Raw genomic sequence first — 27,718 nt, forward strand, 5'->3', positions numbered from 1 at the left:
ATGCTGTTGTTTGCCTCAAGTCAGCATAGTTTCTGGCTAAAACTAGAGCTCTTGAAGAGCTTTTGTATTTCTGTATCTACCAAGTCCTTCTGTAAAGATATTCACAATCAGGAAAAAGAACCATGGATTGGAAGCAGCAGCTGAACAAGCAGCAATGATTTCTTTCCCACAGTACCTGAGGTTTCTTTTTAGGTAACATATTTTGGGGGGTTTCCCACTATTAGACTGGAATTAAGTTTAAAACTGTAAGAGTATGTTCTAATAAGAAGACACTTGTTACACCTGTCCGTTCAGGCCTCAGTCTCACACAGACCTTTCTTTCCATAGGTTTCTCTTCAGTTTTTCTAGGATATTTTGTAGGGTTTTTTGTTGCTGTGTTTTTTCTTTACTCTTTTTAGCAGGTTTTTCTAGGTACAATGCTTTTTTAAATTCTAGAGACAGGTATGAGTTTTCCCTTTCATTCTGTCTTCAAGATAGAGAATATTGCATCTTTACTGGAAGTCTTTGCACATATCTCCTCTTGAACTGTCAGAGAAAATTCTGAGATTACTTGTGTGTTCCTAATAATCTTCCCATGAGACCCACTCAACTTCAGCTATCGTATCTCAGAAAAGAGCAAAGGCATCTTTGGATCAAGCGATATTTTTATTAGGAGTCATGAACTTGTAGCACAGCTATTCAGTTCTCAGTTTTATTGACACTGACTTTGGCATTTCACTGTTGTTGGAACAGCTTGCAGTCTCTGTTAGCTTTCTTGCAATAAGTATTTCTTCTGAAATACTGAAAAGTTCAGTGCAAATTGCATTATTATTTAGAGACTCCTTCTGGTGTCTAGCAAGTAAGCATGACAGAATCGGGAGATGAAGCTCTCATTCTCTAGTTTGTTAACTAATTAGGATATTTAAGATAATTAAGATATGAAGATTCTGTGAGGATAATTACATGTTGAAAGAGGTCATCAGAGAAGTTTGCGGAATCTCTGTCGATGGAGTTTCTCATGACATGTCTGGACAACCTAGTCTGATTCAGTTTTCACTAAACTTTGAGCAGTAGTTTGGACCATGCAGCCTTCCAAGGTCCCTTCCACCCACAATGAGTCTATAATTCTAAGACAGGACTTGAAGTGGAGTGAGCAAAAAATCAACTTGGTTCTATGCACACAGGCTACTGATTCTAGGCCTAAGCTTGTTTGCTTTAGCTTCAGTATATCTTTGAGTAGCCTCTGTCTATTGGCTCTGAAAAGTTTGTAGAAAGTTTAACTAAGGTGCTGTAAACTTCTTTCTTCCAGCCATGTCCAGTGGGTGTGATGGGCAGCTTGACCAGTTCTGTATCAGTCAAAGTTTTCTCTGTGAAAGCTCTCTGAAAGAAACAAAAGTTCTGTAATCTAAAGAACTGTAAACAACAAATGGAGCTCTTTCATGTCTGTATTTCTTTGAGTTTTTCAAGGTAGTGGTCAAAACTAGAATAGGAATTTTTATGTATCTGATCATGTAAAGGATAGAGTGAATGAGAAATAGCACGGCTAATGTGACATCCAGTGTTTCAGAACAATCTTCAGATCTGGTGAAAAACTTCTCCCATTTTACTTTTTGCTGAAAGAACCGAAGGAAATTAATTCACTGCTTTTTTGCTCAAAAATTTGTGCACATTTAAGATCACAGAGAATAATGTCTTCAAATAAGTAACTATTAATAACATCCTACAAATGTGCAGAAGTTGGATATACTTCTCCAGATAAGAATCTTGCTCATAAGTTATAATCGTTTCTGGATAAATCAGGATTGTCTCTTCTCAGTATATGGTACAAGTTAATTCATCCAACAGCTACCAGAACATCAAGCTCAATGTCCTTTCCTTCACAAGTCATAGAAATGAGCTGAATTACAAGAAATCCCTAAATACCTCTGTATTTCTTGTATCTTCTTGAGCTGGTAGCCAGCACAGACAGCCCACCTGTTCTGGAGCTGATAGGTGTGTGCATAGGAAGACCAGCAAAAGTGCAGCACTTGATGTGGGATATGAGTGTGGCCAGCAGGGATACAGGGTCCCTAAAAAACCATAATCTGGACCCTATAACTGCCTGAGTTGTACACAATCCTAATCAAACACATGTGCTAGAACACTGAACAGCATCAAAACTGATCTTAAAGAATAACATTCCTGGTGACGTGAAATCCTATATTGGAGCTTCAGAAATTTTCTGGAAAACTCATACAATGTTTTAAAAAGCATTCAGGAAACTGTTTGAGAGGACCAGTGGAGTAGCCATGTGTGAGAGTGGAAACAAAAATTTCTGTAGTACTTCTGTCTTTATCATACGCTTAACTGAGAAGTCTTAACACATATCTCTGCTGTTTGCACAGAAAAAACCACCAGACGATAAAGGGGCATGAGGCCTAACACCTTTTGTCTTCCTTGAGCCAAGAGTTAAACTAAACACTTTACAGTACAACCCCATGCTCATAATATATTGATTCACCAATAATAGTGTGGGGTTTTTTTCTGTTTTCCGTCTCATCTACTTCTCTTATGCAGATGAAAGAACTTTTACTAATACCTTGTAACAGAAAGATCAAAGTTGTTCGGACTGATACTGTCACATACATTTATTTGGTTGGTATTCACTTCTTGAATCAAGGTCAAAACCTCCTTTATTATCTAACTTGAAGTTACACATCAATTTCAGGACCCACCTATACACAGCTGAAACAGAAGCAGTGAAGTATAAAAATATATGTTTATTTTTCTTTAACATGCTTACAAATGAGGTTGCTATAAATTTAGCATACAGTCCAAAATAAATGCTTCTGTGCATTGTCACGAGCATTTGTACTGACAGCCACAGACAGAGTTCTACAGAGAATGCAGGTAAAACACCCCTTATTTTTAGAAAACACTAGGCCTATTGAATTGATCCCACAGATGCTGCATGCACTGAATTCCTAAATGTGACCTGCAAGCACAGGATTTACTGTGCATGGCTGTGTATATTCATGCACAGTAAGGCTGGCACTTCTCAGAACTGAGAATCCCCAGCAAGAAATATGGATGCCCTAAGCCTCAGTATTGCTTCTGTGCTCTGTGACACTCAGTGTGACTGCACCTAAGTATTTCTTATTCTTAGCAAAGTTGCGCTATGTCATTCTCAGACAAGTTCTTATCTTGACCAGGCATTACTTTACAAAAGTTGTGGTGGTGTCTTATTGCAACTGCTGTCTGCATATTGGCAGTAGAGTATTCCTAATGTCTCAGGTTTGTGATAAAGAACTGCCTTCAGAAGTATTTTCCATCCTTTTCTTTCAAGAAGAGCATGACAAAGCTTAGCAAAGAGATTTTTTTTCCCATGAAAGCTCTTGGATGTTGTAAAAATTAATGCTTACAAAGCCTCAAAGCTTATGGGTGACAAACGACACCCCTTCTTGGGAGGCAGAGAAAGATCACTGAAATATATCAGGTATGATTTAATCTAATGTTATGAACAAGATAAATGATGCAACAGTAATCTCATGTAATCAAACGGTACAATGTATTTATTAAGTGTATGCAAGAATCTGAGTTAATAGGGAGTTTCTGGCTAAGACCCAGCTATGTTACCATTCCACTAGATTAACTGGCATGTATGGAACATATTAAACTTGAAGCTGCTTTCCCCCCCACCCCCACTCCCACTATATTTTACTTGTATATTTGGAAACCAACAGAGAATTTTTAGCCGTGATAGTTTCAGAAACTTTCATGGCTTAAGTGCAGCTGATGTTAAAGTAATGACTTCTATTGTGTACACCATGGATTTTGAGGAGCAAATATATAGATGACTAGTTTCTAAGAAGAAACTTGAGGGAATTGAAGTGTGAATCTGTATTTAGCCAAAACAGTTCACTGAGATGGGAAAAAATAGCTCTACTTTCCAAGTGTACATTGGAAGTTAGTTAGTTTGAGCCAATATCAAGCCAGTAAAAAAATAAACGATGCAACAAAACAAAACAAAACAAAAACCAAACAAACAGAACCAAACCCAAAAAAACCCTGTAACAAACAGCATACCAATGGACTCTTTTAATAAATTCAGTGATTAAAATCAAAATCAAGAAAATACACATTCCCAGTCCCCTGTACATCCCTTAACATGTAAAATGCTGGAAATAGGACAGTTTGTTTCAGTGTATTCTCATGACAAATTGGCTGGAACTTTAAAAAAATCTTTTATATTAGGGTTAGGTAAATTTCTCTAACACCTACAATATAAACTCATCCAGGCACTAGGACATTTTCCTCTTCTCTTGGGTTGGATGTGCATACTCATCTTTGATTTTATATAAGGTACACATGAGGTGCCCAGTGACAAACATAGGCTGACATGGCCCAGGGGAGGAATAAAAAGAAAAGGGGGGGAATTACTTGTAAGCTGATCCTTGACAATGGATGGGTAGTTCTGTTTTAAAAAACCAAATGACAACATATGTTCCAGTTTGAAAGCACTAAAGCCGAAGTTTGACAAAAGCTCCAAAGCTGATAAATAAAGCAGTAAGTAAGTTAATGGAATACTAAAGTCAATTCTAAATTTGGTCACTTCAAGTGACTATAAATTTAAGCAGATAAACACAAGACTATATAGTGAAAAAATGAAAATACTTGACTGCAAAAGTACAGCTGGAGGGCAGGGCACAATGTTATTTGAGGCCCAAGACAATAAATCCCTAGGAGTTTGACTTCTGGGATACACTCAGGTCGAGAAATATACGAGTGCCCCAGAGAGTATAAAGTTCAGGGTCACAGAGAGTTTCTTGCAAAATTTTTTGACTCTAGACAAGTATCTGCCAGAGTATTTCGAGTTGTTGCCAGCTTGCAGTAAACCATGGTGATAACACTTGGTATCTCATGCTAGAAGTAGTGTTTTTCATCCACGCTTTGCATATTGCTTTGAAATAGAGATCCAGTTAGCAGGTGCTATAATTTCTTTCTGATACTGTGTGTTTTGGTGATGTGGAATGTACCCTAAAATTTACTACTTCCTGTGCTCCAAAACTGGCCCTTTCATGAGAATAAAATAATTGTATCTTAGAATGCCTCTAAGAAACCTCTATATGGAAAAAAAGCCAAAAATCACAAACCTTTATGATATGAACTGTCAACTCATGCAGAGCTCACCTTCCTATTTAAGCAGGCAGCTGGTAGCAATTGTATCCTGTTCCTCACTTTAGCAAATGGGTTGTATGTGAAGATGAAACAAAACCAGTTAGCCTGAATGTAAAAGTTGCTAGCTATTTCACTACCCAGCATAGCATTGTCAAAGTCTCTTCTTTACATTTCGTGACCTCGGTATTCTTGAAAAAGACTTCACACTTTAGGATTCATAATTTTTGACACTCAGCTGTATGTGCAGTTATGCTAATGTAAAGAAACTAATACTCCTTATCAGTACATTGCTGACTACTGACAAAATAACTCTGTTGTATAGAATTGGATGGAGGTATGCCAGCAGAAACCCCTGGTATATACAGAGCCAATGTTTTCCTAAACATGCACATCATACCTCCCCTGCACCCCTGAAACCTGGGTCTGCGTTACCCAGGATTAAATTGCAGTAACTCCATTTGTTTCCCAGGAGAAGTCACTGGGGCACTAAAAGTGCATGTGGTATTACACATCAATTGAATGGCTCACCTCAGCTGATGCACTAAAAGCATAGAGTGAGACTGTACAATCAAGTTTCATATGACAAACTGTCAATCAGTTAATAAAAGTCAATCCTGAGTGGACAAGGAGAGACCACTTTGTGTTCTTCTGTGCAGTTGCAGAAAAGATATCTGATAATTAATATTTCAGCAGTAGCATCTTTACTACATCTTGTAACATATTGCAAAATTGTTTAATGTGTAAGGGCAAAAGTTGATGTGATTTTTCAGTGTTTTGCAATTTGCATGTACTTCCTCTATATATGGTTAATAAATGCTTTTTGTTTCTGCATGGAAAGGCAGAAATATACACTAAAAAGAAACTCTTTAGAGGAATAAAAACCTGTAGCAAAAATAAAGCATTTCTTCTTAGGTATCTGAATTAAATTTTTTGAGTAAATATTATGCTTTTTATGTTTTACAGTCTATTCACTCAGTTGTCCCTCTCGTGTTATTTTAAAATAACCGAGCCTACATCATACTGAAGAACGTTAAAACATTAGACATGAGCCAGTAACCTCTGCCTTACCTTCCTCACGTCAGCTGTAGCTGAAATTGCCTGGACTGGTAAGAAGAGAGGGGTGTGAGGCAGCAGCAGGAGCCCAGGGGCAGAAAGAGGCCACTGCAGGGATTCAGGAAAGGTAAAGAGGAGTGGGGAGAAAAGAAGTAGAAGGGAATGAGGAGAAGGCAGAAGCAGCAGGAAACATAAGAGTTGAAACACAGTCCACCAGACCTTAGATGTCTTTTGCTCGGAACATCAGGAAAGAGCCATGTGTGTGTTTGTACGTATTACAGTAGGTAGATTCAAAAAGATTTAGTCTTTAGAGCAGAAAGTTAATCACTTAACAAACACATTGTTGCAATGAGCAGGCATAACAAAAAACTGAAATGAAGACTGCAGTATCTTGGGAAAAGGCAGTGGACATCTTACAAAGGAGTGCCCCCGTAGGCATGTCCTGGACTTAATTTACCATGGGACTTCATCTGATACTGTGATCAGATCTCTTCTGCTTTTGTGACCTGAGAACAGTGATGGATGTCTAAGTTATAGCCATTTATCTAATGCTGGTTTTGCTGCTGGGGCCCCATCAGCTTGCAGTATACTCATTTCTTTCCGTTCATGAAACTGTGCTGCTCACCTTGCCCATAGCTGTGTTTCTGCCTTTCATCACTAGCTGGAGATAATGGGTGTAGTTTTATTCAGGGGTGAAGATGATGGGACCTGTTTATGATAAAGGTTCTCATCTCATATAAAAGGTAACTTACTGTTATTTCTGAAGGTAACTTGCAACCAAATAATCCCTTCTACAGCATGTAATCAGCAGAATAAAAACATTTTTCATGGTGGTTTTATGTATAAGTGACAAAATTCTGCCTAAGTTTGGCTGACCTTTCAGAGCTAACATATAAACATTTTTCCAAGTACTAGATGTTTCTAATAAATCAAGGAAGGAAAGCTATATTATGGCCTTGTATCACCCTGTAATGACTAGCAGAATTTGGTGATGTTTCATGTAGGGAAGTTCTCACTTCAGAAGCAGTATTAACATTTTAAGATATACTGTCATCCACTCTGTATTATTTCCGTTCCTTATAAGGGGCTGGAGCTGCTACCTCCTGAACTCAGACACTGTTACAAATTGTGCAAATAGGACAAACGCACTTCAGTGTTCTCAGAAGAGTCCCCTTTTAATCACTGCTGAAGTTGGCTCACGTTATGTCTGGCTGGAATATCCATGGAAACATATTAAGGATTCTCACATGGTCTGTGAGCATGGCTCACTTAAGAGGCAATAACTCTCTAAATCATTTCAGTTTGTTTCCACAAGAGCACATTTCTCTCAAGCCTGGATTCTGTGTATTCATGAAGGTCAGCACAAGTGTGAAGCCTCAGGAGCTCTGCAGCGAGTGTCTCCTCATGAATTCCCTGCGTAGCTCTGTGCTTTCCCACAATATGCCTTCTCTTGGGGATGAAATCTGAAAAATCAGAAAATCCTCATATGCTGTAATCATGGAAAGGTTTACTGATTTCTGTAGAGGTTCTGACATGATTATGACGGCCTTCTAATTATCTGTTGTGTTCAGGTATAACTTGTTATACAATGCCATTGTTTTAGCATCTCCCCGCCGTGATGTTTTTACCTTGTGCATTCACTTTAACATTCCAAGCAGTTTATATTTTTATCTTTTCAGGGTACCCTCTCCACCACAAATGTCTTCACCCTGTTCTTCTTTTGTAATCACATGCAGCAAAGCCTTTCAATGTATGAAATGAGAATTCTGCATGGCCTTTGTCCACCTTGACTGTCTATGTTAACGTGCTTGACTTAAGTATTCCAATGAAATAAAATGCCTTTCAACTTAATCTGTATTAAGCTATAGGGTGCTACAACAAAAGATTAATGGTTTCAGCTGGCGGGATTGGAGGCAGAGAGGGGTCATTACTGCCCTCTTGTTCCAGACAGAATTCCTCTCCTTGAAGAGAGGGTGCATTCCTCAGGCCTTGTGACAGGCTGACATAGAATTTATTTTCTTGGCAGAAATAATAGTCAGGGTGGAAACTTGCATGTATTGTACAGCAAATCTTTTGTTTCTTTCATTTTTCTTGAGTTAAAAAGGTTAAACGTGATTTCTTGGGAACCTAAAACTATTCTCATTCATGCTAGAAACAGCAACTGTTGTAATACTAGTAGGTAACTTTACATCTCCTTTCACTGATGAACATATCAACCATGATGGAAAGACTGTTTTATCATCTCTCTTACTAAGCATATTGTGTATTGCATGTTCACTAGCTCTGTTACAGGATAGGGAAATCCTAAACTGGTTTCTTACATTAACTTAGGCTACTCTTAAGGTATTTCCTCAGTTCTCCTTTACCTTGAAAATTTTCTCATAGTTTCAGGATGTTTTCCTTATTTATACTAATTGTCTGAATTTATTGCTTACCAAAGTTAATTTTTCTTTCAAGATTTGTCTTTTACTCGTCGTTCTGTTACTTTATTTCCAAACATGAACACAGCTACTGCTGTCTCTTCTTTTTGGAACAACTTCTGGTCTTTTCTTTATAGCCCAAACTGCCAGGTTAGAATGCATTTGATCGGGTTTTATGCCAAAGATGAATGTTTAAACTGACAACTTGCTTTTATTCATATCTAAAATCAGTATTCCTGTCTTTACTGGAAAAAAAAAAAATTAAAAGCAACTTAATTCAAATCCCTAGTTATCAACTGTATCCTCTACTAAGTAAGGCCTAAATCAGGAATTTGAAGAAGCAATTCCAGAAGAGAGAAATGGTTAATGACCCCCATTTTGTTAACTACCTCTTAAAAAGTAGTTTTTATTCTAATTAGAAATTGCTTCTTTGGACTTCATATGGTCATTATTTACATCTGAACATTTTTCCTATAGCTGTTTCAAGTCCTTCTGAAGAGTTAAATATGTTTGATCCTGTAGAAGAGAAACTTAGAATGCAAATTGAAGAAGAAAAAAAAAGGTATTACTTCTGCCTCAGACTTCTGCTATCCTTCAGAAGATAAATTATACTGATACGATATTCCAATTACAATTCTGCACACACAGTTACCCTCAGGGTTTTCTCTGACATTTAAAAAATGTCAGCTTTGTGGTTCACTAATAGTTTTTAAATTTGTGTATATACTGTTGGCTTGTCTGTAAGATGCCACAGTAGATGACTGGGGAAAATTTATGCTTGGGATAAAAGCTAAAACTAAATAAAAACAGCTTAATATCCTCCCTGAGGCTTAGTGTTCAAAACTTGTTCTTTGAATCCAAATGTACTGTGAACCTTTTTGGTTGATTCAGAAAAGTGTTGCCTTTCTTGACCTAGGGAAAATCTTTAGGTTATGCAGGATTGACCAAGTGTAAATAACATGCAGGATACACATTTGTTAACCAGTCCTTGTCCTAATGTTGCTGTAGCCAGGAGTATAAAAGAAAGTAGATACAAGGATATCAGTTCTAAGTATTTTGCTAGCATTTGTCTTATGCACAGTCTCTGAGGAAACTTCTGGCTCTTTCATACTCCTGGTAAATCTCCAAGGCTATGTTAGCCAAGAGTTTTGGTTAATGAAGCATCCATCTGAAAGGGGAATCCATCTCAGCTCCTATCTGAATCCAAGCTCTGGTGACCAGTTCCTTATTAATGGTAACAAGCTGAGGATTCAGAAGAAATAATTTACATAGTTGATTGAACCTGTATTTTAATTGTTAATAAATATTGGTCCCATTTGAATTTCACTAATGTTTTTATGAAATAAAAGATTTTTGGGATAAATTTCTTGCACTTGCTGTCTACGGAAGCTTTCATAAAACATGACATGATTCCTTCTACCATCCCTCTGTGTCCCCTGCATTTCTGATTATCATTTATTATTTTATAGTTTAAATCTGTAACTGTTCTAAGTAGGAAAAATATTTCTTCAGATATACGTTGGAAGATCTGTAATACACTTTCTTCTTCTCATATTAGTTATAAAACAATGTTCAATCGCTTCAAAGGGCTGAAGGTAGAGATTGAACACCTACAGCTTCTTATGGAAAAAGTGAAGATGAAAATGCAAAAAGACTTTGAAGTCTGGTGGTCTGAAGAGGCAAAAAATTTACAGGTATGAAATCACTTTGTATTTCTTCCATTTTCATGTAGATATAACATCTTCAATCATTTCTTAAAGTTTTTAATTGACTATACAGAAATTAGAATGAAGGATGGGATTTGGAGCCTGGTTTACCTGTGCTTATGCCAATGTAAATTGGACAAAGGTAATGTCCAGTAATAAATTGGACAGTGTGAAGCTAACAAAAATAAAGAAAAATAATTTCTTTCTTGTCTATTTTTCTGCTTTTATGTTCTCCCAGAAAAACTGATAGGGAAGAATGGGCCCAAATGCCAACAATTCTGAAGGAATGTTAAACAAATAGAGGAGATTGGGAAAAATAATCTTTTTTACTGCTAGTAAAACTATGATTTTGTCAGATTTATTCCAGCAAATGTAGTTGCTTTTTACCTTCCTTTGTTTCAAAGACTCCAGTAACCTTTCAGCTTCCCTAAGCTCCCAGAGGGTCAGCAGCTCTCAGCACAGACTGAGTTCCCTCACTCTCTAGCTGAGGTGCACCAGTGTTTAAGAACCCAGCAGAAACAGTGCTCTAATTCAATGACCTGTGTAAAACTGAACTAAAGGGGTGTCATTTTAAACATTGTATAAGAAATTCTTATACAGTCCGAAGACTACACTCAACTGAAACAACAACACAGCTTTCTTATGCTCCTCTTCTGACTTATGCTCCTCTAATGACTTACAAGGAGTGACATGGCATCTCACAATGAAGCAGTGCCATGAAACATACATCAGCCTCATGAAAAGTCCATCCCATATAATTTATTATTAACTGGGAGAGAAGTTTTACCCCTTGAGGAAAAGTTGTTATAAACAAAGAAATGTTTAGCCCATTTTTTGTTTAATTCTTGTGAGTATAAATTAAACTGGTTTTTTAAGAAAACAGCCTAAAGTACATACAGAACTTAACATGAGAAACTTAGTTATCCATACTGTGCCACCTAACTAGCTTAACTTCAAGTTATCACTGCAAAATACTCTTCATGTTAAAATCTGTAACCATATTAGGGGCAAAGCAGATAATGTTTTAGTCACCCTCCTACCTAAATATTTAGGCTTTTCAAAGCACTGAAAGTAATATTCTTGAATCCACTGGAGCACATTTTTGGGTGTCCCTTAACAAGAGAGCTCCAAGATGCAGCCTCTCATGATTCATCAGTAGAAGACTAGAAAACTGGAAAAAGTAATTGGGATTGATTTCTTGGATCTTGACCTATCTATACATCTGAGCTCCCTATGAAACTGAAATTGGTAAACACATGCTGTTACATATTAAAAAAGTGTAACTTGAGCTTAAAAATACTTGAACCAATCTAAATACTTTTTGTTCAGAAGTGTTTGTGCAAGTGGAGAAAATACTGTATGATTCAGACTGTGTTTTCTGAATGAGTCATTGCCTACCTTGTTATTGCTGAAACCTATGGGCAAATAATAAGCACTCTAAAAAGATCCTCTCCTACCTAATTTTGTTTTTTGATCTAAAACCAGCAGGAAAGGCCAGAGATGGTTACATCACCAAATACTGTGACTGTCTATCCCCGGTTTATCAAATCCTTGCAGCATCTATCAGCTAACAGGTAAATTGGTTATTTTTCTCTTCCTTACTTACATGGAAAACAATGCAGTTTTAATAGAAGTGCAGTTACCAGAATGCTTTTGCAAATATCACACTGAAACACTGTATTTACAGTTACAACAGAAACAACTCTGTAGAAAATGAATTTTTATCATTCAGTCATTTTGCAGTCATATGGAAAGTAACTTACTGTACATCAGTTCTTTTGACTTGTTGGTCTTGGGACCCTGGAAACCTATCACTAGGGACCCCATGACAGATAAGGAGGGCAAGCTTGTTATCAATCAACTCTGCTGTATGAGGAGACTGCATCTCCTTTGGAATGTATTCAGGGGACTGCAAACCAAAGAAGATTAAAAAATTATTTAATATATAGCCTAGATAGATTTGCTGTTGAAAAATGTCATGGTGTTACATTTATGCAGCATATTATTACACAGTGATATTACATTTGATATTATAGAATGCTAGTGCATCCTCTACAGTAGAAAAATGCAATCATCTTGTTAGTTTCATCATCAGTCACTTCTGATTTCAAAACCTCTAATTTAAATTTGCACTAATAAATCTTCCATAGACTTCAAGGAGAGCGCAAGAAACCACATACCTGAATGTGTAGTTTCCATATTCATGGACAATAAATTTCCTCTCTTCCTCCCCACCTTTCTCTTGCTCTCTTTTTCTCCCTCTCTTTTCCTGCTTATTATACAGTAACCATTTCTCTGATGATTGGCTTTAAGAGTTGGACTCGATGATCCTTGTGGGTCCCTTCCAACCCAGAGTACTTTGTGACTCTACTTACGTTTTCTGTTTTGCAGCAAACACAATATATTCTCCATACCATTAAATAATGAATACTGAATTTTCTTAAAACTGTAAAATATATTGTAAGTTTTATTCTAAACTTTCCTGTATCTGTAGCTACAGATATCAGTACAGAAAATTATAGACATAGTCATCTAAAGTTGTCTAAGAAGACATTTTCAGATGTGTCAAACTGATTAAAACCAACTCTAGTCTCCTCTACTTTGCTTCAGTTCTTATTCTGTGTTCTATCAAGACTTAAGCACTATTCACTTTGCAAATGGCTGTCAGGTTTTAGGCCTAATTTGAGCTGTTCATTTCTGGCATTAGGCTGAAGATTATTTGTCCCACAGAAAAGCTGATGGAACAAAATGAGAGAGTGTTTTTGGTCTGTCTTAGCACAAAGTATCAGGAACAGCGTGGCCAGTAGGATCAGGGAAGAGATTCTTTCCCTGTACTCAGCGCTGGTGAGGCCACACCTGGAGTATTGTGTCCAGTTCTGGGCCCCTCAGTTCAGGAAGGATATTGAGGTGCTGGAGCGGGTCCAGAGAAGAGCAACCAGGCTGGTGAAGGGACTTGAGCACAAGTCCTATGAGGAGAGGCTGAGGGAGCTGGGGTTGTTTAGCCTGGAGAAGAGGAGGCTCAGGGGTGACCTCATCACTCTCTGCAACTACCTGAGAGGAGGTTGTAGCTAAGTGGGGGTCAGTCTCTTCTCTCAGGCAATCAGCAGTAGGACAAGAGGGTACGGGCTTAAGCTCTGCCAGGGAGGTTTGAGTTGGATATTAGGAAGAAATTTTTTACAGAGAGAATAATCAGGCATTGGAATGGGCTGCCCAGGGAGGTGGTGGATTCACTGTCCCTGGAGGTTTTTAAGAGGAAACTGGATGTGGCACTGAGTGCCATGGTCTGGTAACCACTTTGGTGTTGGATCAAGGGTTGGACTTGATGATCTCGGAGGTCTTTTCCAACCTGGTTGATTCTATGATTCTGTGAAAGTCAGCCAAATTAGCTCAAGCAATCCATGACTGTCACTCTCCTAAACTTTGTACTATGCTGAACTAAGCACCTCTTGCACAAACTCTCTGCCCCTCTGACCCAGAGAACAACAATTTTCAGTTGGTGTCTTGATGCATTGCTCAGGACAGTGATAGCTTTGCAGTTCAAGTCAGAATTAAAAAGAACATACGGTGTTGCCCAGGCACTTTCCAGTGCAATGGGAGACTGGTCTCCAATAGCGGTGAATATTCCATCCCCTACCCTAGCTCAGAAGCAAAATTTTATAACTGATTTCTTTATAATTTTTATTTACGCTCTTCTATCAAATGCCTTTACTGTTCATGTTTATTACTGGAGGAGAGATCTCAACAAAGCCTGGCTGGCATTTTGAATAGAATGATGTTTTGTTGCTTTCAGCTGCCAAGCTTACTGCCCCACATAATTTCTTGCAAAAAAGCAGATGTTCTTTACAGCGAACAGTTTCTCTGCGTTTAAGTAATGGGCATCTTGACTGAGACTGACTGTATGATCCTTGCATACATATCACAGTCACAGAATATTCATCTTCAGGAACTTAAATCATAGACAGAGTCAGGATGAATATAGTTTTATTTTCCCATCTCTATCAGTATTCTTGCAATAATCTTTAGAAGTCAACTACTCTTTCCTTCCTACAGTTCTAGAAAGTTGATCTTATTTTATGTTAGGCTGTTTGAACATATTTTACTCAGGTAGATTTCCAGTGTGATGTATATGGAAATAGAAACACTATTTCTGCTTTTTGTGAGACAGGAGCTGCAGGCTTAACATCCCACTGTGCATGAAAATTTACTTTTTCCTCAACCTGATGTAATAACATTTGAGAGTAGAAGTTTTCAATTTAACAGGCTTTAAGAGAGTAAAATAGTAGAATATTTATTTCCCAAGGATTTTCTTGACCCCAGTTGGCACAGGAACTTTACATACCAGTTCCTGTGATCGGGTAGAATGAGCCCAGGCTACAGTTGCTCCTCTTAGTTACATAGTCCTGAGACACAAATGGCTCTATGTTCCTAACTCACCTAGAAATCAATAATCTCTCTTTGAAATTATATGGTTATTTTCCTCCAGCAGAATAACTGGTCACAAAAGAAAAAACTGACATAAATTGTATTTGATGTAATGTGGTGTAAATAAAACCTATTTCCAAGATGGAATTCAATTAACAAGTGTGTTCAATAGATGTAGGATCTAAAACTTAGTGGGCTGCGTGTCAGAAACCTAAGACTGCTGTTGACAGAGTAAGTGTGCAGTAAAAACATTCAGACAAACTCCTGAATGTGAATTGATATGAATACAGTCTTCAGGATTAGAAATAACAAATTATCTATCTCAACCTACAAAGGATACAGGTATAGTCTATAACCTTTTTTGAGATTTTTATATGTGTTTGAACAAAATCTTTTGATCGCCATGTAGCACACCATTTGTGTGGATTGTTATTTTTTGACACACCTTAGTCTTGTTATCAGAGAAAATTAAGCCTTGGGAGAGCTCAGATTATATTTTATACTAAATCAATTTATGACTAAAATAATAGAGAAGGGAGGCTGGTAATCCTTTTGAGGCTTAAGAAGGATACACACATATAAAAGGCACTTGATTCATGGCCAAACATATATCTTTTTACAACTGACAAAAATGGCTGAATTGTTAAGTGTTGAAATGAGTGTGTGTTAATAAAAGAGTTGAACAGTGAACATTTCTGCCTCAGTCAGTAAGGTTTGAAAGCTTGTGGTGCTAACTGCAACTCATACTGTATATATGTTTATGTCCCTTAATGGGTTCCTGTCAAGTCTGCAAAAAGTCTGAAAATGCATGTTGGGCTCAGCACTCCATGTGTGCTTCACTTCAGCATTCAAGCACAGCATTTTGTTCTTCCCCATATAGTCTTTTCCCACAATGGCTTTCATTAAGGACTTTATCAGGTTCTTGTCTATTCAAGTTACTTCTCTCACTGAACATTTAATTTCAGTAGTGTCAAACTGTTCTTGTATCCCCCTCAAATCAAGCAAATAGTTATTCAAATCCTATAGAAAGTTTTGGGGTTTTTTCCCTCTCTGAGAAGGAACGCATTCCTTTTTAGCTTAGTCAGATCTTTCTTAACCTTATTCATTCCCTTTTACTGAATCTCATTTGTCCTATTCCAGCCAGAACCAAGTATGTTAAATCTCAGACTCCTTGGCTGTCCTATTTCTTCTTCAAAATCTTCCTAGCACTTTAGATTCCTCTTGAGATATTTTCAGATAACTCTTTGTGTCCTCTGATGACTTTGAGCATCACATTTTCTAACAATTATTGTCCTAGATTGCAAAATTTCCTTCCTGTATTAATCCTGTGTGAAACAAGGGCAATGTTTACATGTTTTGCAGCATTTTCTGTCTAATCTTTTTTTATTCCTGCCAATTTTCCTCAGTGTTACATGATGATAAAATATAATCTGGGAATAACATCGTCAATTAATGACATTTCAAAGGGTTTCACATTCTGTGGTGACAACTTGAATAATTTATCTATGAATTTGCAAGCTAGGCCAAATTTGATTTTGTAACCAACTACTGAAATGCTCAGCTTTTAAGCAGCTTGAATCATTCCTATCTTTACACAGAACATCTGTTCCCCTCATGTCCAAGGCCCAGATGACTGGAGAACTGCAGCTGAGGGTTTTTTAACATTACAGAGGTTGCACACCTTCAAATTTTTCACTTTCCATTTTAATCTGCCTGACTTCCCACTATTTTTCAGCTGGCAGATTAAGCATTCATACTGTGATGTGCATCATCTCTCCAGCTGCTCTACCCTCTGTGTTTGACAGAGCTGATCAGTCCATGGGTCGGTTGTTTCTGGTCCTTGGGTTCCTGCAGCAAGGGAAACGCTGCTGCAACACTGTGTACGTTTCTCTAGCTGCTGCTCCATGCCTGGCTGAGAAATGTATCCCCAGTAGAGGATACCCCCCTTGCCCTCCCAAAAAAGCAAGTTATCCACTGGGTGAAACTTCAGGTACTAGGTTAAAAAAACAAACTTGAGAAACAAAACCAAACAAAGCTGACAGACTATCTTTAATCTCCAGGAAAAAAAGCAGGATTTTTACTTAAGTTGTCAGGAAACAGTGTTTTGAGGCTTCTTAAATTCAACTCAAGGAAAAATCAGACATTCAGAATGAAAACGGGAATTATGCATTGCCAAAGCAACCCAAATGATGTTAGAGCTTAGGAGACAGACAAAGAGACAGGCCTTATATACCTTTTATGTCAGTCCATATCCAAAATGTGATCCAGGAGTGGCTGTTTGCACATTACAGAAATTTTGTAATATATAAATAATAAATATATAATAAAATAATAAATACATACAGAAATTTGGCACCTCTAGAGGTCTCTAGACCAACCTCTTGCTCAAAGAAGATGATCATCACACTAAAGCAGGTCAGCTATGGTTTTGTTTGGCTTTAGCTGAGCATCCTGAGATGTCCAGTCCTTCAGGCTTAGCACACAGAGAGGGGTATCATTACCCCCATCCCATGCTGTCATAATGACTTTCCATTAAATTTAGAGCATTACTAGAAAATTTCTCATCACTGGAACAGCATCTAACAGTCAGATAAAGGAGGAGAGTCCTGACATCTAAGAACAGGCTAGGAGCAAGTTGCATCTGAGCATACAAACCACTGCACAGCAAAATTACCCTCTTTTGTCACCTTATGATTCAACATATCCTGCAATGCCATTATCAGCACTTCAGGATGCAAATTATCCCCATACAGACCATCCCTCTGGCCTAGGGATTAAAGAAATCTCTGGTATACATAAAACATGGATTTGAGTTGTGCCAAGATAAGGAACTAATCTGTTAGATTAGCACACTAATTCTTAACCTTATGTGGAAGCAGCACTTTGAGTCATTTTAGAAAACAGTTATAAGATTCCTTATACATTTCCTTAACAGTTTGCATCCCCCACTAAAAATGTCTGGTTGCAACCCCACAAGCAGAGGATAGAAGGTTAAGGTCCATCTCTAAGCACAGTAATGTTAATTCCCTGATTCTGGCATCATCTCTTTCAGTCTAAATGGGTTTTCTTAATATCCCCTTCCTTGGGTTCCCAATTCTCCCAAAGGCAAATTTTGGCATATGGTCCCTGGGGCCAGGAATCCATTTGAAAGTGAGATCCCTAGAGATAAAACTTTGCCACACCGTTAGTGTCTAGGTTATTTAATTGCTGTGAATCTAAATCCTCTTTAAAATGGGGATTTAACAATTTTGAATAATCAGTTTCATTTAAATTCAATGGAAAAAGTAGTTCTCACTATAAACTACTGCAGTTTAAAAATAAAATACTTCAGCTGACTCACAGTATTCTGTAAAATTAAACATTCCATGCATGGCAAATAAGAAGCAAATAAGCTTATTTCAATTAAAAGAAAGCAATGAAAAAGAATCACATTAAGTCACATTACCTTACATTTGTTGTAGGCTAAGAATAGAGTCATGGATGGTTGCTATGGTTTAGTTGATGTATAGTGATTTATCAAACCATGATTATACCGACTTAGATGCCTAGGTATGTCAGGGCAGTGACACAAAGTGCTTTTAGAAAACTGAATTTAAAAGCCTAAATCCCTTCTTTTTTAAGAACTGCCAAATCAGTGGGGAAAACGTTCAGGAAATCCTAAGGCAAAATGATGACGTGAAGTTCCCAGATATTGTTAAACCACATAGTAGGTAATAACATTGCACATCCTTTCTTGCTCTTGTAATATGTAGGTGTAATAAAGTAGACAAAATTATTAACTTCAAATACTATAATGCTTTAGTTGAATTAGGCAGGTGTGAATGGTGTGGGACTCGAGGAGTTAAAGAGGAACATACAGCAAAACTAAAACTGTTCATCTGGAAATGACTTATACTCCTGGGCACAATATCTTCTGCAAAACTGAACCTGGCACAGTATAATACAGTAAAATTTTAGTAATAAATTTCTTTCCTTTTTCAAGTTCTCTGCCAGAAATATCAATTCATCAGCCAACAATGAGCGAACTACTGCAGAGTTAGAAAAGCAAGAACTTGCCAATCCTGCCATCTACTGGAAAAATCCTTAAACTGAGTAATTCAGTGTTTCCACTCTAAGATTGGCGCTGGATCCGACAGCATTATGCAACCCCCAGGGAGACAGTCCCTGGATATCCAGTGGCAGAAAACTGCCTCCCTAGCAGTGAGCTGCCTTGATAATGATATCTGCAGGGGCAGGAATGCACAGCAGCTGTTTGCAATATATTTGGTTATCATCAACAAGTCACATCCCAAAGTCCTCACTGAGTCTTTATCCAGTCTCCCACTGATTTTGGTAATAATTTTGCCTGACTAAAGAAAGAACAGAAAATGAGCTAAGGCCTCACTTGGATAATAGTCAGTTTGGGAACTAAATATACCATTGCTAACTGTACATCAGATACATCAAAGTGCTTTACAAGCCCAACTTAGAAGGCAAATACTAAAAGTATAATCTTTATGAGCTTATTTGTCATTCTTTCATAGCCACATAGCTACAGAGATCTAATCATCATATGGATTAAACTGAAAATCCTCTTCCAGTAAACAAGGGCTTTATAAAGATCTAAAAAAATCTTGAAAACCATCTTCTTTGTAGTTACTTAGTGTATGCATTAATATTCGCTACACAAGGATTATATTCTTTTTCATTTCTTTATTTTCCTTCATTTCTTCATTTCCCTTTCCAGTTTTTCAGAGACCACAAAAGTCAGCCCTAATGAAGATCCAGATGGGAAAAACAATTCCATCACTTTTAGTAATCCTGCTTTAAAAACAAGGTAAGAAGTGTACCTGAGCTATTCAGAGGAAAAAGCAAAGTACTAAGTAATATAATGTCTAGAGGATCCTACATCAGACTGTTTAACAGCAATCTCCTAGAAAAATAAAACTGTAATAGAACTTGCAGATTTTCCTCCGACTTCCAAAACAGCAGTAAGGCTGTCACATAGCTTTACACCAATCAGGTGCATTATCAGCATTAAAGATGTGGTTTCTTGTTTGGCCTGAGGGGTTTTTTCCAATAAGCTAATGAATCCTCATGAGTGTCTCTCCCCAGAGAAAGGGACTCTTTCAGATTAAATAAAATATTTGAAAAGAAGAGAGATCAGAATATGTACATATTGCAGAATTGCAGAATGCAGGAATTAGGCAGAGATACTTCTGATTTTGTCCTTAAAATGTTTTTAATATCCCTCCTACAAATTATTCTATTAAAATAAAATGACAACACTAGCTCAGGTGTGTCAGGCTTGGAGAAGGTTTCATGTCATGTTTTCTCAGAAGAGGTAATGTTTTGTGAAAATTAACTTAGCAGGATAACAAAAGATATTTTTTTTAGCCTCTATTTTTTTCTAGTGTGTTCATTTCCATATTCTTTTCTCCCACTCAAATACTGTGCTGAGTCACTATATTTACTGAAGTTATGTTCTTATTGTGCTCAACAGTCCTGGGTATTAAGGCCCTTAGGAAAATATGGTTAAGTTATTATTTTTCATACTGCATTAGTAAGAACAAAACAATGGTTTTTTTCTTTAATTTTCCAAAACAATCCATTTCCAGAACAGAAAAAAAATGGAAAATTTCATCCCCCAGAACTTGTTCAAATGTTTTAAATTGCATTTGGGTTAAGGAAAAGCAGAAGAAAAAGAGAAGTTAAAATGGAATTTAGACAATAACTTCTCAAATATATTGTGTGTCTTTATTTTTTATACTGATGCTAATCAAATGAAAATTAATAAGAAAATAGTTCTGTACTGGTGTTCTGCAATCACCTTGTAAATTTCGTAAAAATAGAGGGGGTAATTTCTCTTTTTTTCCATTTTGGTTCACTGATTCAGCAACTGAGAACTTCATTAGTTGAACAAAGATAAGGATATCAGACTGATGTTTATGTCAGTCACAATTACCTTCTACTGCAATAGTCAGTAAGGAACAGACGAAATAACTATAATTACAAAGGTAGGATATGCAAAAAAAAGGTTTCTCCCTTCAGTTCCACTTGTCCTTCTGTATTTGAAATTTTTGTCACTGTATTTCTGTCAGTGTATTTGTTTGAAGATTAAGCACTGTATCAGTGCTTAATCTTCAAACAAGGTTATAGACACAGACCCAAATTCTTAGCTTTCTTAGCTGATTAAAATAGCTTTATTGTATTACATCATCTTATACCACCGGAGAGTCTATCAAAATCAGAGATAAGTCAATGATTTGACTTCATATATACAAGTGTTCAGCTGGGACTGGAGACTCAGCAGCAGAAAGAAGTTGCATCTGTCAGGAAATGTCATGAATGTCATGTGATTGTTTACTTCTGTGTATGTGTGAAAATTTAATTCCTTCATAGCAGGCAAAAATACTATTGATCTGTTGAAATTTATAGCAGCCTGAAGCAAACAAACACACAGCATAGTCACATCCATCGTTTCTTTGGTAAACTCACTACATTAGGCATTCCACTTTGCAGTAAGTCTTTGACTCAGCAGTAAAATATTTTTAACCCTTTATGACAAGCTTTATAGCTGATAAGCATGTAGTCTTACCACACTAAAAAGATACTGGCTAATATTAGGACCCTACGTAAGACATTAAGAAGTCGTGACTCAATTCTCCTCTAAAATGTGCCATCTCCAACGATGTATGGAAGAACAAAGTCCTCCATGGTGAAAAAAGAGGAGACAGAAAAATTAACCTTCTTACTCACTTGAGTCCACAAGTATACTTCTTATTTCAGGACCCCACCAAGTTCAAGTACATCTATTCCTCTGACTGGAGACAGCCAGGCTGATGCTGACATCCTAGCTTTCATTAAAGCAAGACAGAGGATCCTGCAAAAGAAAGGTAAATCCTGCCAAAAAAATTAGGAAGCCAAACCAAAATCTCTCGTACAGCATTTTAAAGCCAAAACAGCTTTAGTCCACATTATACTGATGCAAGTGAGAACTAATTCTGGCTTCAGTTATATTACATTATGTTCTCAGCCGTTCTAAACTCTTGAGGTTCTTCACATGTATTTATTTTAGTAGCCTCAGTGCTGCAGTGCAAAACTATGAAGGCTCTCTGTTTTACTCAGTCACCATGAGTGAACTTTCTAGGGCACACAATGGCTGTGCAGCCTGCATAGTATATTACTTTACCCTTAAGTAAATGCATTTGAATGAGGTTTCTTGATGATTAAAATACTTCCAAATTTTTCTTTAAACTATCTGGCTTGTTTTTCATCTGATACAAATTTAGTTGTAACAATTGTCTCCAAAAAAGATTACTCAAATTATTTCACTGTACCCTACCTCAGGAGGCAGGCTGGCCCACTGTGTCCAGCAGAGAGTATCTTCTTAACAGATATTTCACTGTATCAAACCAGGTACTGAGAGCAACCACAGGTACGTAATAAAGTTCACTCTGGAGTGTAGATAAGTAAAATTGGCAGGAAGCAGAAAGCAATAAATAAACAATGGTGGCACTGCGAGGCAGCCTAAAAGTAATTCATCATGATAAAGAAAAATGACCTGTGGTTTCCTTTTTTTTTTTTTTTTCGGACTAATAGTTTTTAGTGGCAGCAACCAATGAGACAGAAGATGAAAGCTGTAGTGGTGACTGAAGCAATAACTTTCCATCAGCACTTTAGTGCTGATGACAGCATTATTCAACAAGCTATCAGCATCTGGCAGATGGTGTTAGCACTGTCACAAAGTGGGGCTTTGATATCACACTGCTTATCAGAAAACTGTCAGGTAAACATACAGTGGCTGAAAAAAGCCTCCCTACACTCATCCAAAGCAAACACTTAACACGCTTGGGCTTTGGGATCCCTTTTGTCTTTATTTAGAAAAGCTGTTGTCAGGTTTCTTCTGCAAATGAAATTAAGTTGATTTTAGAGGCAGCTCACCAGAAGAAGGTTAGAGATAAGTGTCTTACAACAAACATTTCAGGCCTTTAGAAGGTCCAAATCTAAGTCAATCTGTGACGTACAGTAATGTAACTAACAAGAGCACATCTGTGATTATCTCCTAAATCATACCATGTCAAAAATGTCTCTCTCAAATGCTTTTTCCATTCTGATTGTTTTCAGCCACAGGCTATTACCTAGAATCATCCATCAGTTTCAGAAGGGACTAGACATTATCAACACTGACAGCTATTTAGACCCCAAGTCATAAAAGGTATTCTTTCAGAACAAAGGACAATCAGTACTTAGAATTGTTCTGAAGTTCAGTTAGACAAGATGAGCTGCCCTAAGGAGATGAAAAGGAATGGAGTAGTATTTGATCATCCTGGCAGCAGATGACTTGACTAATTGCTAAGCCTAGGCAGCAGAACAAAAATTAAAGAGGCCTTGTCAGTACAACAAATTGTGTAGGGATCTGATGTGTCATAGAAAAGAGACAGTTCAACCAGCAAGTTCTGAGAAGGACTTGGAGTCAACCTAGCTTATAAAAGAATGCTTTTGTTCCTTGACTGCTTGTGGAAAGGGAAAACCTTCAGATTTGAGGGATGGAATCACTGATAGCAGGAACCATTGAGCAAAAAAATTTTGTAAATTCTAATTTAGCACAATGAAGGAGGGTAAAATCTACAGATTATTACTACTAAAGAAGTACTTTGTGATTCAGCACCACAGTGAAACCTGAGGACATTTACGAGGTGCAGTGGTAGCCTTTCTAACTGGGAGAAGAAATAGGCTCAGCAACTCCACTATTCCTGCATCTGTGATAGTGTTACGTGTGTTATGTGTTCCCTTTTCCTGTGAGCACATCATTCCACTCTTACTTGATTTGTTTCTAAACTAAAAGGAGATGAGGCACAACAACTGCTGTAGTGTTTGTGCATCAATGGCTATATAGAGTTTCCAATAACACTTGCATCCAAAGTAGAACAGAACTGGAGGGTTTTCTTTGGGGAGGCAGGAATGCAGACTATGATGTCCCCATTCCTGCCCCCGAAAAGAAAAACTATCAGAAGTACAGTTAGGTAGAAAGCAAGAGAATGAATGTACTCTCACTTATAACTTCAGGAGAAAAAAAATTATGTTTTACCAGTCTCCCACATAACTTTTCCTCAAGATGTTTCAAACATACAAAATAAACAAAAGAGAAATTATTTGCCCAAATCCATTAAGCTGAGTCAGGCACTTTCACATAGAAACTAAGTGTACTAAGTCCCAGTCCAGTGCTCTGTTGCCTTCTTCCCAAACTCACTTCAACTGGGGTGTTCAATAATCATTTCTGCATTTGCATGCAAATGTATTCACTCTCTGCATGACTGTTAACACACACAGTGCCCTGCAGGAAACATGAGGAAGCATAGGGTCAGCCAAAACAAAGTCTGCTAGGCCTAAAAAATGTCAACATTATTACTGCTCTTTCCTTTATTGATCCTGACCCTTTCAAACTTCTATATCAGTATTATAGAAGCAAAATGAGGGCCTTACTTTACATTAGCTGGAGGGGGGGATAAATGTGTGCAGAAGCCAACAGAGTGGAAAATAAGTTCCATAAACAGAAAGCACGGGAATGCTCAATATCCTTAGTGACAGTAATGCAGGAGTGGGAATGAGAGGTCTCAGTAAAGATTACCTCAGGGATTGTAGGTCGTTACCGTTTGCTTTCTAAACAGAGCGGAATTAAAGCAGGTACATTCATAGGGCCTTGCTAGGATTGTTAAAGCACTGTAATGACTGCACTGGAAAGCTTTTTACAAAGGGCTACTCTTCAAACATGCTTTTGTTGCCTTGTTCAGTCTTGAGGAAGAGAAATGAAAATGCAGAAGAGTACATGAATGATTTTTGTGTCTTAAAAGTTTTAAATTAAAGGATTTTTTTCTTCTTTCTTCTCTTCTGTGTTTCTGAAGTTTGTTTTGAAACTGACAGTGCAATCTGAAATCTAGTCTAATGTATTATTTACCTCCTTTCAGGCTTGGAGAACAAATGAAATTCTTGTCACAGTCCACCATTTCCCTTTAGAAAAGTGAAAGACCTTTATTCTTTCCCTTCCTCTTCTATTTAGAAACAGGTCCAAGTAAGTACTTTAGATGTAAAAGTAGATGTTAAAAGTATTATAAATGATTTGTCTTTGACAGCAAAATCCATTTCTCTGGCAATAGATTTTTGAGTATTTGTATTCATTATCTTCATCTTCCATTAGATTAAGCAAAACTGAAACAACTAATCAGGAGTTTGCCAAATATGTTTATTAGAATTCATTGTATGTTTTCTAAGTGTTAAAATTATCTAATGTGTTAATGCTCTTCTACATCTTTACTCTGGGAAATATATTACTACTGATAGTTTTGTTTGCATCAATTTGCATAAGGCTTTATTAATTACACCTATTTGCCATTAAGAGATATCTATTCAATAATAGTAGTTATCTGGGTAATAAAATTCTATAGAATTTTGTTTGAGATTTTTTTTCCTCCAAGGAATAGAAGTTTTCATATCAGATTATTAGAATACTGAGATTGCATTGTAATGTAAAAAAATGGATTTTAGAAAGTAATTTTCCCAACTGTTTTCTTTTTATTTGAATGCACTGTGTTGTGCAAAATATGCACCCTCTCAGAATCTACAGGTTTCAGAAGAAACATTTACAGTTAATAGGCTTAAAGTAGAACTGAGTAAATACTTCTAAAACACAAATGACATGTGCAAGTTTAAATGCAGTTATGTCTTATATACAATGTAAGTTCACTATTGGCTCTGTACAACTTTATTGTATAATATCTGGGTATGTTTTACACATCGGACCAAAATCAAAAAATGCAGTGCAAAATACAGTCTATTTCTCTGAGATATACATACTACCAGATTGAAAATATCATTCTTCATGCTAGTGATAAAATTATAGTCATGCATTTGGAAGGATTTGGGTTGTTTACATAAAAATAAAAGAATATATTGACAAAAGTCACATATTCTTAAGGATATATATTTTTGTAAGTTGTTGATACTTAAGTCTGTGTCAAATTCCTAATTATACAGAGGGATGTGGTGAATTGCTATGTTCAAACCTACAGAAGACATATATTTATCTAATTAACAACTAATATGCAATCAATTAAAAAAATTAAAGTTATACCTTTTTTGCCTTTTCATTTTCTGTAAAGTCAGCACAACTACCACATGAATTGGTAATCTTTATGAAGGATTTAGAATGTACAAGGTGAGATAAATTCAGATCTACTCTTGCTTTGGAAGGAGGGAGTTCCAGGATTTGTTCAGAGGCGGAAAAATGTCTGCTTTGTTGGAGATTATATTAAAATGTGCCTCTTCCCGAATTTTTATGTGTCTTTATTTTTCTTCTTCTCACTCTGTTATATATAAACACTGTATTAAATATACGCTGAATTATTGTTTATGCAGCTTCTGAGGAGAGCAGGGCAATGAACTCTGTTAGCTGGAGAAGAGCCAGAGGTTCCAAACCATTGCTGGGTGAAGTAACTGTCTTTTTTGGTTTCCAGTATAATTCCCATTGGGGTGAATTTATATGAAGGTGGCCAAAAGAGAATCAGTGGTACAACAACTTCTTCCTTTTGACATTGAAGCATTTCCAATAGCTTTAAATAACTGGTTAAGAGAAGAATACCAGTGCAACCCTGGTATGATCTATGTGATGCTGCTACTACTTGATGATTCAGTGTTCTGTTCTCAGTCTGCCACACATCTCACTCACAGGGAGAAAAAATTCCTTCCTCTTCTATTTCAAAATTCCCTAGCCTGTTTTTACACTGTTGTAAATTTGGTGTGAAATTCAATCATTGTCAACAAAGTAGTCCCTGATTGGCAAAATGGTCTGAGAGTAAGATTATACCAAACACTTAAGAACTTGGACAAAAGTGCATCCAGTAATAGAAAACCATATAAATATATAAAGCCATATATACAAATACAAAACTTTCTTCTTCGAAAAATTTCAAAATATATGAAAAAAGATTGCTCATTCAGTAAACAACAGTTCTCAGACATAAAGCATTCTCTTTTTAAAAAAACTGCCTCCACTTTTCAAAAGTTGCCGCTTGGGTTTATAGGAAAAGTCAGGTTGGAAAGGACATCAGCAGGTCTTTAATCCCACCACTTCCTCAAAACAGCATCAGCTATGAGATCAAACCAAGATGCTGAGGGCTTTGTTCAATGTGGTCTTGAAAACTTCCAAGGATGGAGACTGCATAACCTTTCTAAGCAGTCCGTTCCAATTTTATGACTGTCCTCATCATGCAAAGGTTTTCCCTTATGTCCAGCCTGAACTTTTCTTTTTTTACCCATTATCTCTCTTCCTCTCACAGGCCACACTGTCAAAAGCCCAACTCCAGCTTCTTAATGGTTTTCTCACAAGTGTTCAAAGGCTACTGGGGCACTTCTCTAAGTGTACTTGGCTTCATGAAAGCATTTATTGCTTCAAAAAGTTTAGTTGGCCACAGGTAAACAAAGTTACTCGTTCTAATAATCTCTCTTCATATAATTTCAAGATTAATTTGAAATAACCCAAGTATTTACCACATTGAAGAAACAATCAGAGGCCCACATTTATACTGGTATTGACTCCTCCCTAAGCCACAGGTAAATCAGCATTGCTAAGCATGGAAATTCTCATATATATATCATTCTTGTCAATTCACCATGATATCTAGTTGCATTTGGTTCAATGTTCATATGGTAAATAACATTTTTTAATTATCTGCAATCAGAATAATTTTTTTTTTTTTTGGTGGAGATTTGACACAGCCCGAGAGAAATAAGGGTCTGACCACGGAGTTAGAAGAGGAAAAATGGCCATTTATTGGAGAGTGCACTGGCTTATATAGGGGTTGGAGAGAATGTGCTGGAAAGGAAGGCAGGCTCATGCAGCTAAGGGACATATAAGGATAGAAGGGGATGGCTTTAACTTCAGGTGGGAATTACTAACTATGAGAGAACCGACCCAGCAAGGGAATGTGGTAATGCAGCAAAAGG

At 37.0% G+C, this 27,718-nt stretch overlaps 1 protein-coding gene across 7 annotated transcripts in view; it reads left to right on the forward strand.

Moving 5' to 3' along the window:
• Nucleotides 1–26,776, forward strand: part of KIF6 (kinesin family member 6) — a 159,872-nt gene extending 133,096 nt beyond the window's left edge. For 3 of the 7 annotated variants that reach the window (XM_050314850.1, XM_050314853.1, XM_050314855.1), the window contains 6 exons: nucleotides 9,087–9,171; nucleotides 10,168–10,303; nucleotides 11,801–11,889; nucleotides 19,464–19,553; nucleotides 21,506–21,612; nucleotides 24,685–24,812. In XM_050314850.1, the coding sequence (XP_050170807.1) occupies nucleotides 9,087–9,171; nucleotides 10,168–10,303; nucleotides 11,801–11,889; nucleotides 19,464–19,553; nucleotides 21,506–21,612; nucleotides 24,685–24,701 (524 nt within the window). In that variant the 3' untranslated portion in view covers nucleotides 24,702–24,812. Of the gene's footprint in view, nucleotides 1–9,086; nucleotides 9,172–10,167; nucleotides 10,304–11,800; nucleotides 11,890–19,463; nucleotides 19,554–21,505; nucleotides 21,613–24,684 lie in introns of those variants that run through there. The other 4 variants (XM_050314851.1, XM_050314852.1, XR_007628874.1 and 1 more) reach the window with 4 other exon arrangements.
• The last annotated feature ends 942 nt before the right edge of the window (nucleotides 26,777–27,718 follow it).

The sequence above is a fragment of the Myiozetetes cayanensis genome, unplaced genomic scaffold (genome assembly GCF_022539395.1).
Source record: "Myiozetetes cayanensis isolate MyiCay16 unplaced genomic scaffold, myiCay2020 scf2-11, whole genome shotgun sequence".
NCBI classification, from domain to species: Eukaryota; Metazoa; Chordata; class Aves; order Passeriformes; family Tyrannidae; genus Myiozetetes; species Myiozetetes cayanensis.